The 12,411-nt window shown below is 45.0% G+C and overlaps 1 protein-coding gene across 5 annotated transcripts in view; it reads left to right on the top strand.

The window, feature by feature from the left end:
* The window catches only part of numb (NUMB endocytic adaptor protein), a 41,991-nt gene extending 29,810 nt beyond the window's left edge, over positions 1-12,181 (top strand). For 2 of the 5 annotated variants that reach the window (XM_054613697.1, XM_054613698.1), the window contains exons 4-11: positions 4,923-4,955; positions 5,715-5,789; positions 6,884-7,024; positions 7,412-7,616; positions 7,754-8,053; positions 8,312-8,455; positions 9,104-9,259; positions 9,902-12,181. In XM_054613697.1, coding sequence (XP_054469672.1) covers positions 4,923-4,955; positions 5,715-5,789; positions 6,884-7,024; positions 7,412-7,616; positions 7,754-8,053; positions 8,312-8,455; positions 9,104-9,259; positions 9,902-10,656 — 1,809 coding nt within the window. In that variant the 3' untranslated portion in view covers positions 10,657-12,181. The remainder of the gene's footprint in view (positions 1-4,922; positions 4,956-5,714; positions 5,790-6,883; positions 7,025-7,411; positions 7,617-7,753; positions 8,054-8,311; positions 8,456-9,103; positions 9,260-9,901) is intronic. The other 3 variants (XM_054613699.1, XM_054613700.1, XM_054613702.1) reach the window with 3 other exon arrangements.
* Positions 12,182-12,411: the final 230 nt, after the last annotated feature.

Below are 12,411 nucleotides of genomic sequence, written 5' to 3'. Positions count from 1 at the left end.
GAAACCCTGAGTCGTGAGTCATATCTGAGTCTAAATATGAATTTGGTGCCAACAAAGATTACAGAACTCCTGCTTGTATCGACTGCGATCGGCTTTCGGTTTCAATTTAAATGACCCAGACTTACTGAGAATTCACACCCTGTTCCTTCTCGTATCAATACCTTTTTCTTCCTGCTTCATAAAGTTGTGTTAAGGGCCTTTGAGCTCTTTATGCATGTTTGACTCAATGAGCTGTTGAAGACCACTCGGCGCCATTTGTTAGTTTGATAATACGGCAGAACATGCTTGAGAATAATTAAGTATTCAACGAGAACAATTTAATGGACGGTAAAAACACCTCACATCATCAAACCAGTTAAAGATGATATAACAGAAGTTGTATAATGCAAATGAGGGAACACACACATGCAGCACTATGTTTTCCTACATTTCTTACATTTACACACACACACACACACACACACACAAACACACACGGGAAGAAGGGAACCCAGCAGCGCAACAGACGGACACAAACATACATGCTCCTAAAAATGAGTACAGAGGAACTGGAGCAAACACATACAAGCCTAATGAACATTCAGACACACACACACACTGACACACTGGTGCTTGATGAGGTCACATGGTGTACACAGAGCCTCAGGCTGTGAGATCTTATTGAGTTACAGTCATTCTAACAGGGCGGACAAAATGGAGCCAACTCCAAAGTAGAGGCGTGTGCTTCTGCCGTCAGTCCTCCTGCGGGGCCGCGACCATCTGACCCTCCTCAACCTCATGACATTTTCCTCTCCTCGGCCTCCTCCACGGCTCCACCCCTCGCTGTCTCACCACCCAGAGGCCTTATTTGTTAGCCGGGAATATTGAAGCCCATATTTAGGTGAAGTGGGAAATGAACTCTTGCCACATTTGAAATGAGAGTCAGCGCTGGCACTCGGTGTGCTCCGACCTTAAATGCACGACAGACTTTGTGTTTTTACATATTTATTATTTATGTTCGATGAGATATATTTATTAAGGAAGCAGTTCTCCACACGAAAAAGTCATTATTCTGGTGATAGGGTAGGAAAATGTTGGCTAAACCCCAAAAAACAGCTGATTTTACAGATAGCTGGTGGTATTCATGTCACATCTGACCTGTTTTCTGTTCAATTCTCCACACAAAAAGTTATCTCTCAAATACTAAACGCAACACTATCATCTCTTTGTCATAATACAAAACTCGCAGACAGGAAGATGCCGGGAATATCGGCCAAATTATCGGCTTTATCAGATTCTTCCTGCTCCAAATCATGGTTATTATTCGTGGACGTGGCAGTTCACCTGTGTGCCTGAGAGGCTCACCTTACAGGATGTGCCAGAAAACAATCACAGCTGGTTGCACACTGTTTGTTCCAAGATGGTGCCCATTCATTCTAATGATAGGAGCTTCTTCAAAAAGTGCAGATTCATCTTTCTCTCTTCCAGGTGTGTTTCCATTTTGCGCAGCTCATGAGCATTGTTGTCTCCTCACCCAAGTTTGTGTGTTGAATAGACCTGACATTGAGATGCCGTCTCGCAGGAACAAAAGCATTTCTAGTCTAGTGGGAAAGCTGTGGAGACACGAAATCTTCACAAGTTAAAAAATTCATAGCACAAAAGTATTAACATTCAGCTCCAGCGCTCAGAGCAGTGGCGCTGCAAGCAGACACGAGCCGAGCTGACCTTCATTTCCGATTAGTTTTGTAGTGATTTTTCAGACAAGAGTAGGATTGTAGAGTGTGTTGTCCGCCATGCTGTTGTCCTGCGTCGCTCCGTCTGCAATGACGCAGCTTACAAAGATGATTCAACTGACAACTGACTCGGGGGGGGGTTTCTGCTGATGATTTGATTCGTGGATGCTCGGGAGGCAGCCGTAAAGCTATACGAGGTCTCCGTCAACAGTTCATCCATTGACTCTGCTGCCTACAGCTGAGCAGAACACGGTGTGACTGCCACTAGTGCCAGTTATCACTGTCAAAGCTAGATGGTCCAGACTAGACAAGGGCCAGCCCTTCGAAGCAGATATACAATTAAAGAGGCCCCAATAGATCCCAGTTCATCCTCCCCGACTCCTTAATAAGCCAACTGTTGCCAGGCAACAAATACAATTCCTGCCGGTGGAGAGGCTGCGAGTTGATATTGCTCAGCAGTAAACTCTATTTCCAGGAGCTAATTGGTCAGGAACCAGGCCCACACCTGGTAGGCACTTAATATCCGTTAGGACTGATGAGGGCCGTTTCCTAAAAAAAAATCAGCAGGCACAACACCAACACGGTCTGGCAGCATCAGCAGCTTTTTTTTTTGTTTTGTTTTGTTTGTTGTTTCGGAGCGAGGCGAGAGAGATGAAGTTGCTGAATAAGAAGGAAGTACATGAAATAATGTTCCCCGTCTGCTCCCTGTGCCTGGAGGCGCGTGTTGGTGGTCCAGCCGTCAGACGATGTGTGTGTGTTAGTGTGTGTGTGTGTGTGACAGCTCCAGCTCTGAGCCGACTCCATTGTTTTCCCAGCAGCCTTTGGGAGAGTAATCAGAGTTTTCTCACAGCTCTGAGCCGACCCATGACTCAGAGGGGAGGAGGAGGAGGAGGAAGCTGCACTGCGGCACCATCAACCTCCAAACCGCCCTTTTGCGTTGTCATCGTGACATCACTTCCTGGTGCTGTTGGCCAATAGCCCAGGGTTGGAGGTGTACTCTGTGTTATAGCAGTGGGAATGTTTTTGGTGTTGCTCAGACGAAATACTCCAGGTCACTATGAGCTGCTGTGTAGTCTGGGTGGAGAACACCACCAGGAGACCCCGACCGGCTGAAAGAATTTCTCCCAGGAGCCTCAGGGTCATTCATAGAGAGCTGCAGGATGACTTTGACTTTACGACTCTGTGGATGCCAACCCTGGAAGTTAGCATCGTACAGACAACCTCGATTAAAAAAGCCAACGGGGTCTTTACATTAGATTTTGGATTATTGAAGATAATAGACGTTTACGATACTTACAAGTTTTGTTCAAAAAGAGAATCTTCAAAAGGGAACAGCACTTTTAGGATTTTTTTGAAAGCGTAAATACAATCCCAAGAAGTAAAAGAGTTAATCTTAAGCTACAAACAAAATACACCACGGTCACATGACCACCACTGAGCTAAAGGCGGACTAGTGTTCCAGTGATGAAGTCTCCATTTCCTTGCAAAAAAAGAAGAAGAAGAAAAAAAAAAGCTCCATTAACTGCCAAAACTCAACAAAAAAAAGTTTTAAATAAGTGTTTTATAGGCAACTTCCTTTTTCGCTACTCTGCAGTGTGGTGTTAACTCTCCCCTGTTGTAGATGTAACTTTCATGTGTTTGTAGCACATGTTGAAAGGTGTGAGTTGTTGCACAAAGTAGGCCAGTGACAAACATTACACAAGACGTGCTATTCGCTGTTGCACTTCCTGCTGGTGGTTGGTGTTGTTTTTGCGGGCAGAAATGACTCGTGCCACCATTTAATCTTTTTGGCTCTAGGTTGGGAGGTTATATATTAAAAAGGGTTAAAGTATGTTTAACATTGTTTTCGTCCGGTTGGCTACAAAGTTTTCTGCTTCAGTTCTTTTCATTTTTGCCTTGTTGGCTTCAACTTGATCTTTTCCAAACTCAGCTTTCCTTTCTGCCCAGAAAGCTTTTTGCCCTCCTGTGGTTTCATCCCAGCTCACACATTGAATATCTGATATTGTATAACCTTTTTTGTTCGTGTTATACATTTTTTGTTTTGTCTTTTTAAGCAGGTTTTTATTGTGGTGTTGCAGAGAAATGCCTCCATTACCCAAACCCTCCCCCTACACTGCCCTCCCATTCTAGCTATCGAAACCCCCATAGAGACTTTTTTTTTTTCTTTCTCCTCTAACCATATCATACTAACGCTAGCTGGTCAGGCTCTATCACCATCTGCATGTCTGTGTGGTTCTCACAAACACAAACACACACACTAACAAGCACTCGGCTCATTCCAAATGAATCTCCAGCGCCGGTTAACACGTTAAATGAAGCATTAACGTGGTGCTCAGAGCGCCGTCTCCACCACGGCTGTGTAACAGGAGCAGAGTGGCACTCCGTCTCACAGCTCATGGGGAGGAGAGGAGCTCTAAGGGAGTCAGAGGGGAGAAGGAGGGATTAAGACTAGGCCGGGTCTGGTGGTTGTGGTTTCTTGATGTGGTTACGGCGGCCTAAACTTGTTGTCCCCCCTCCGAGTCTGGCTGACCCACTAAACAGTCACAGGCATGACTCAGAGGTCAACCTGCCGTCTGGGGGAATCTGTTTCTGTCTGCTGAGCAACCACAGAGTGACCACGTCTCGGTCTAGGAATCAGAAGGGGAATGAATGAAATGTGATTTTGGGGATTATCTCCGCCACACACTCTTACACAGACACACACACACACACACACACACACACACACCTGAAGGTCTGCCATCTTTATCTCCGTCCAGACCGCCTGGTGTGATGTCTTAGCAGTGGGATGTTGTGGTCTTGAAAGGCTGTTGTTGTTTGTTTGAAAACACAAAAGAACAGAGGGGGTCTCTTCCTGCTGTCGGGAGGTTTACAGGCATCCTGGTACTAACAGCTATAATCACCAAGACGATTAAAAACCACAAAACCACCCATCTAAACCCAAAAGCTACCTGATCCACTCACTCACTCACTCACTCACTCACTCACTCACTCACTCACTCACTCACTCACTCACTCACTCACTCACTCACCTCCACCAAAAACAAACAACAACCCCAAAATACAAATAAAACCCCTCCTGTGGGCTCCAGACAATTTTTAGACTACCTAGGTAACATTTTCATGCCTTGTTCCTCCGTCTCCTCCACCCTTCTCACCCTCCTTCCCCTTTTGTTTTTTATTTTATTTTTTTACCACATCCCATTCCAGGACAGGAAATTCTTCAAAGGATTCTTTGCAAAAGTAAGTTATTGAGTTGTGTGTGTGTGTGTGTGTGTGTGTGTGTGTGTGAGAGTGTGTCTCTTTAATTATGAGCGTTATTATAATGATTTTTTTTCCCCCTCCTCTTCACGTAACACTCTTTGATCACCTCTGAAGTCTGGAAGAAACACACTCATACACAGGGAGGGGGGGAGGGTCTGTCTGGAGAGAGACAAACACAATGATGCATGTGTCTTTGTGCAGGTGGGGTGGTTTTTGCTGGGGTGGGGCACCTTTTTGTGTGTGTCTGTGTGTGTGTGTGTGTGTGTGTGTGTGTGTGTGTGTGTGTGTGTGTGTGTTTTTGTATTAACAGGCGTGCCTTCTCTCCCTTCAGCTTTCTTCCATGAACCAAGAATGGAACAATGAACAGTTTGTGTGAATGGACGTTTACTTTTCTGTGCACACACAAATATTTTATTGTTGTTATTCTAACCAAACACTGTCGGCTGCCTCAGAGCACCAATTCACAATCGAACCTTCCTGTTTCTTTTATTAATATTTGGGCACTAGGAGGAAAAACAACTCCTGACTTGTGTCCTCTCTTTTGTCTCTTACCTGGTGCTTTCTCTTTATTTACAGGTGTGTTTTGTGTGTGTGTGTGTGTCTGTGTGTTGAATGAAGTTAAATGATTTGGTACCAAAGAATGAATGGTACAGAGGAAAAATTAATGGGGCATGGAGAAACAAAAAACAGTTTCCTCGTTTCTCACTCGCACCTGTCCCTGTTGTGTTCTGTTTGCAGGCTGGGAAGAAGCCAGTGCGTGCCGTGTTGTGGGTTTCAGCAGACGGTCTTCGCGTTGTAGACGACAAAACAAAGGTAAAGTCAGAGCCGCCACAGGAAGAACACGTGGCTTTAGTAGCTTTGCTGGTGGAAGCTGCTGATAATGGTGGTGAAGCTGTTGTACTTCTGGTCCAGTGACCTCCAAGAGGCCCTCTTTGTAAATATGTACTCTTTGCACCTGCAGGAGTAGATATGAGGAGAGTCAACAGCAGGGGTTACAGTGACCCCTGCTGGAGGGCGCTGGTACTACATCAACCCTGTTTCTGGGTTACGGACTGACTGTTGCTAATGTTTCACTGCAGCTGTAGGTTATGAAATAGAAACGTTCAAATAAACAACAGAGAATGAAAAAATTCTAATTCCTCTTCTGTCTTAAAGCTTTATTATTAAGCTAACTACATGTTTGATTCATAAAATGTTCGACAGTGAATGTTGTTTTATTTATTTGGTTCTGTCCTGAAATAGAAACGTTCAAATAAACAACAGAGAATGAAAAAATTCTAATTCCTCTTCTGTCTTAAAGCTTTATTATTAACTGTTAATTTTGTTATTTTCACTTAATTTGCCACTTGTTGAGTTTTATTGTCAAGGAATGTTACTGAATCAATTTTGAATAAGAAATAGACTTAAAAAAAAAGATATTTATTTATATATATATATATATATATAGCAACGTTAAATTACCCAGAGGACACAAATCTGAAACACAGTGACAAACATTTTTCTTTTCATTTGAGCTTCAGCTTGTGAGAAAATGCAGTTTAGAAGTCCAGCATCCTGTGTTTACCTGATCTTTTGTGTTATTTAAATCTATTTATTTTATTGTTTTATGTTCTCTTAGATCTTAAATAAATACACTTTAAGATAGATTTTCCAGGATTCCTCACATGGCGAGACGTTATTTCTTCAGTCTCAGGGTTGTGGTCTGTTCAGAGAGCAGCGGCGGTGCAGACTGGCCCTTCTGGAGCCGGCAGCAGTTCAGTCTTATTCGAGCGCTCTTGAAGCCAGGCCTTCACATTGAAGAGCTGTTCACTATGAACTCATTCAGCCCACATTTTACACCGAGTGCCACTTAACTCCGACCACAGTTTTTTAAGCTCCTATTAACGAGGTGTAAATGTGTTTTGCAGGACCTGATTCTGGACCAGACAATAGAGAAGGTGTCGTTCTGCGCTCCGGACCGTAACTTTGAGAGGGCGTTCTCCTACATCTGCAGAGACGGCACCACGCGGCGCTGGATCTGCCACTGTTTTATGGCCATTAAGGACTCGGTAAGAAGTCATTTAATACTACGGTGCTATTTTCATGTGTGAGATTAATCTTAATTGATATTGAACAGTATTATATACACATTCTGGAGTATGTGAGCTTGGATGTTCAAAGCTCACAGTTCAGATTAAAATCTATTTATAGACAATCTTAGTCGTCTTCCTTCTTATCTCTGTCTGCCTATGATTCCTATGTCGTCTTCACTGTTCTGTGTCATTTAAATGATGTAGTTTGCATTGGTGTATGCAGTGTTCATTTTGTATTTTTTATACCACGTTTTAGCTGGAAAAACCTTCATTTCTCTACATCAGTACTTTGCCAGGAGCTTGGAGTAAACAAGACCATTATATTCATTTCATGCTTTTATTTTTTTGCGTGGTCTCTGTCAGGGAGAGCGTCTCAGTCACGCTGTGGGTTGTGCCTTCGCCGCCTGTCTGGAGCGAAAACAGAAACGGGAGAAGGAGTGTGGGGTCACGGCAACCTTCGACGCCAACAGAACCACTTTCACCCGCGAGGGCTCGTTTCGTGTGACGACGGCAACGGAGGCGGCAGAGCGGGAGGAAGTCATGAGGCAGCTACAGGACGCTAAAAAAGGTCTTTATATCTCGACACTGCTGTTCCCTGAGCTGAGAAATGGGTCTTTTTTTATATTTACTCCGACTTCCAGCTGATGTTGTTGCTTCATATGCTCTTTGTTGCTTCATTGCTTGAACGTCGCCTTTCACCTACAGCGGAGACAGATGTGAAGGTTGCTGGGAACTCAGCCACCAGTGTGACAAACTCCTCGGCACACCCGACGGGAGGCTCCCCCTCCCCCTCGTCCTCCCCTCCTCTCTCCATGGCCAGCCTGGGACCCCAGGTGATCCCACGCAGACACGCACCTGCCGAGGCTCTGGCCAGGCAGGGCTCCTTCAGGGGCTTCCCGGTGCTCAGTCAGAAGACCTCTCCCTTCAAACGACAGATGTCACTGCGCATGAACGAGCTGCCCTCCACCATGCAGCGCAAGTCTGACTTCCCCATGACGAACACAGGTGAGGTCTGGGATCCTGATCGACTCTCCGTGTCCTCAGCTCCTTTGTTGTTCTACACAACCTGTATTTGCAAAAAAGTGAGAGGAAAATCAGAAACGAAGACGCTCTTCTTGAGTTTTTCTGATAAGTAATAAACATTATTGTAGAAACAAGAAAAAACTATAACATGAACACCATCCTAGAGATAAATTCTTCCCTTTTCCTCTGTGTGTTTTATGTTTTGCTTCTAACACCTTCTCTCTGGTGTTTCCCCTCCAGTCCCTGAGGTAGAAGGAGAAAGCGACAGCATTAGCTCGCTGTGCACTCAGATCACCTCGGCGTTCAGCGGACCCCCAGAGGACCCCTTCTCCTCGGCACCAATGCCCAAACCAGCGTCATCCCCTCAGTCTCCTGTAGCACCGGGTAAGAACTGCTGAACCTCTTCTGTAACCTTAACATCTGACACGTGTAACCGCTCACCTGCATTGTGATTAACTACGTCCATTACCATCTTCTCTGATTGGATCTTTATTGTAGTGGGATTCAACTAGATTTTAAAAAGACAAATCATATAATTTTGCTGCTCTGCCATCAACTGATATGTCTGATTATGCAGCATTAATTAAAAAACAGAATCTTGCAGGTTTTAGCTGTACAAATAAACATTTAGAGAAATTAGCTCAACTTGCCAGGAAAAGCTGGCACAATCAGACGGGGAATGAGGAATTACACACCAATACACTGGTCGTCTGATGCAGATAACAACCCAAACCGTCATCTGTGGCCAACTTTTTCTGGCCAACAGTCTTTTATTCCCCACAATTTGGCATGTGTCATTTAGCTCTGGAGGAAATAAATAGACTTCAAGTAAAGATTGTGTTGCTTGCACTTCAACATTTTCAGTTAAAGAATGTGCGCCTGCTCACATTTTCCTCATAACTACATTTATAACCTTTATTTTGTTTGTGCGATTAACACCTGTACGTTAACTGCACGCCAACGTTGTGCTCGTCTTAACAAAACCGACACACAAGCCTGCTCGTACTAGCTTCTGTCTCTTATCTGCTGTAGTGAACGGCTCAGCTCCTGCCTTCTCTGTTGTTGCTGCTGCTGTTGCTGCTGCTGCTGCTGCTGTTAACCCCCCAGTTCTGCCCCCCGCTCTGCCTGCTCGAGAAACTAACCCCTGGGCTAAAACTCCAGCAGGAGCCCCGGCCTCAGCGCAGCCAGGTAAGCAGCACATCAGAGAGGCTGAATAGGCATGTTCGCATGTCACAAATGAATCATAGGGTGTGTACCCTTTTTGATTTGAAGGTCATCTTGTACCTTGTGTCATGTTTTTGAACACAGGTACACAATAACTGGGTGTGAGTAAGTTGTTTGGGACAACAAGACGAAGTTCCTGCACCTTCATTGTACATGAAGAAAGAAAGAAAAGTACTGCCTGAATATAACAAAATCAGCAAGAAATATTCCTGCACATAACCTTCTGCAGAGTCAGCTTTTGTATGAATGAAACAAATGAGATACAACTTGGAAATTAAAGAGCTTTAGATGCGTTTGTCTGCAGACTTTGTTCCTGTAAACAGTCAGACAAGGTGTTTTACACTGAATGTTAAGCTAATCTAAGCTAAGCTAACCTGCTGCTGGCTGTAGCCTTAAAGAACAGATTAATGTGAGGGTGGTTTCTCATATTTATATAATAAGCCAATAAGCACATTTCCCAAAATGTCTTACTATTCCTTTAAACCGCTAATGGCTATAAATGATGACACTTCATCAGTGTTTCCCTCTGACTCGCTGACGTCCTGTCTGTGTTTGATGTGTAATCACTCTCTTTGTTTTGCCTCTCTGTGTCCTTCCTGCCAACAGGAAGTAACTGGTCATCTCCTACCCCGGTGATCGTGGTCCCCCCCTCGTCCTCCCCGTCCATGTCCGCCCACAGACGCACGCCATCAGAAGCCGACCGGTGGTTAGAAGAAGTCACCAAGTCGGTCCGAGGCCCGCCGCCCAATCCCATCATGGCGGCCGCCGCGCTCCCCGCCCAGTTCTCCGCCCCTGTGGCGATGCCTGTGGCGTCCGTTCCCTCCGTCGCCCCGGTGGCCTTCATGTCCCCTCTGCCCTCCGCCGTGCCCATGTTGCCCCCCCGCCAGCCCGCCTTCCACGTTCAGGCTCCGGCCTCCTACCCGATGCCCAACGGGCTGCCGTTCCCTCAGCCCAACGTGCCCGTGGTCGGCATCACTCCTTCACAGATGGTGGCGAATGTGTTCGGCTCGGCGACGCAGCCCCAGCCGTTCCCCGTCCCGGCCTCCGCCACGCCCCATCATGATCCCCAGGCCGTCTGTCACATCAGCCCGTTCATCAAACCCCCTCCATCCAACGCAGTGGCCCCCGCTCCCCTCCATCCGTCCAACGGTAGCGTGACCTTTAACGGGGCAGATAACTGGGCGGCGCATTCCCAACTCGCTCCATCCTCCCCGGCCAACCAGCCGCCCATACAGCCGGCGGAAGACATCTTTGAGGCCCAGTGGGCGGCGTTGGAGGGCCGCTCGCGCCAGCGCACCACACCCTCCCCGACAAATCCCTTCTCCACTGAGCTGCACAAGACCTTTGAGATCCAGCTCTGAAGGCTGTGTTTGAGATTAGAAAGTAACTGGACATCAAGGAGGCCATTTAAGTCGTGGGAGCAGATGGATGATTGACTAAAGAAGAGAGGGGAATGTCCCCCTGCCTCTCTTCATCTCGGTCTCAGTGGACAAGCTCAGCAGCAGAGAAAAAGATCTGGGAGACAGTGAAGAGCAACGGGTGAACCAACAGGGAGCAGAACTCTGCACAGCAGTGAGAGGAGAAAAATACAAAACCAGTTGCTTTTAACAAGGCTGCAGCTCCCCAGGCATTTCATTAACATTGTCTGTGTTGTTTTGTTTGTGCTGTGCAGCGCAAGCTCTTCTTTTTTCCCCGGTGGGATATCTGCACCACAGCTTCCCCCCTGTCGGCCCCCTGCCACCCACCCATCTGTGGCGGCCCCCGTCCACAGCCCACATCCACTCGGTCAGCTCCCAGCGCTCCCAGTCGACAGGACGAGACCTCCCTCACCTGGCAGAGGAACTGCAGCACTGAGAGAACTCAGCTTCCACATGAGAAGTTCTCATTATTAACTTCCCAGTCAGAAGAATAAAGTGAGACAATGCCAAAATCTTTATTTTTATGCATTAAGTATATTTTAAATAGCTTTGGAATCTAACAGAAGAGTTGTAAGTAATCGTGCCAAAGGCACAGGCTAGCTACAATGAGACGAGTTTATGTTCGTGTATACAAGAAATGACCGTATATATTATACATAAATATATATATATATATATATATATAGCTATAAAGAATCTATACTGTACACACAGCTCACAGCAGTGCTAATTTTTATTGTGATGTAAAGAGATTTTGTGAAGGGACAGCTGCTTTACTTTTGTGTCTGTTTGTTTTTTGGTTTTATTTTTGAAGAAAAATCTCTTTATTGTTGTCTGTTGCATCCTGTGATTGGATGTGAAGCATCTCACTGTAAATATGGTATCATTGCAGCAACAATCAATGTGGACCTAGCAATGGTGGTGGTGCCCAACTGGTTGCCTCTCTAACCTGTGCTCAGTTTTTAATAGTTTATAGTACACATCAGTACTTATAATTTGACTTCTTCTGTCTTCATTGTCATCTTTTTTTGCGTGGCAATGATCTTGTTTTTTTATTTAACACAGTAGGACGTCATCTCCTGTCTCTCCACCTCTTATATTATTTTTTTAAGTAGTAGATTTCTTAATTTTTACTTTGCACAAGCACTAAAGTAGATGATTTGACCTCACAGGTGACCTTGATCAGCATGGGTTAGTCAGTTGTGGTGCTGCGGCGGCTGAGAGGCCGCGGACCTGCACCGACCTCCGTTAGCCTGCCGTGGTTCTGACTATCAGCAGAAAACTACAGGGAGATAAAAACGGTTTCATCTCTCACTGTCTGATTTCTCTCTGTCATGTTTTTATTTTTTTAAATCAAACCTGTGAATATGATCTATTATCTGATCTATTTTTCCATTTTGTAATTATTTCATTTCTTTATTCCACTTCTTTGGAGAAATATTGAAGCTAAAAGATTGAATAAATTGATGGTGGTAAAAGGAAACATTTGTTTGTGTTCTTGAGTGAATACTGTCATGTTTTTGAATACTTATAACATGTAGTGAAATCCATTAACATTGATAATGAAACACTAGTTATAAGATAAGATTATCCTTTATTAGTCCCGCAGTGGGGACATTTACAATTACATTTATTTATTTATTTTTTACATCATTTGGGTACAAGCTGGAGCTGAAACAATTAGACAATTAATTGGTC

The sequence above is a fragment of the Anoplopoma fimbria genome, chromosome 15 (assembly GCF_027596085.1).
Source record: "Anoplopoma fimbria isolate UVic2021 breed Golden Eagle Sablefish chromosome 15, Afim_UVic_2022, whole genome shotgun sequence".
In the NCBI taxonomy this organism is placed as follows: domain Eukaryota; kingdom Metazoa; phylum Chordata; class Actinopteri; order Perciformes; family Anoplopomatidae; genus Anoplopoma; species Anoplopoma fimbria.
Note: the sequence above shows the minus strand (reverse complement) of the source record. Positions and strands in the feature narration are given on the sequence as shown.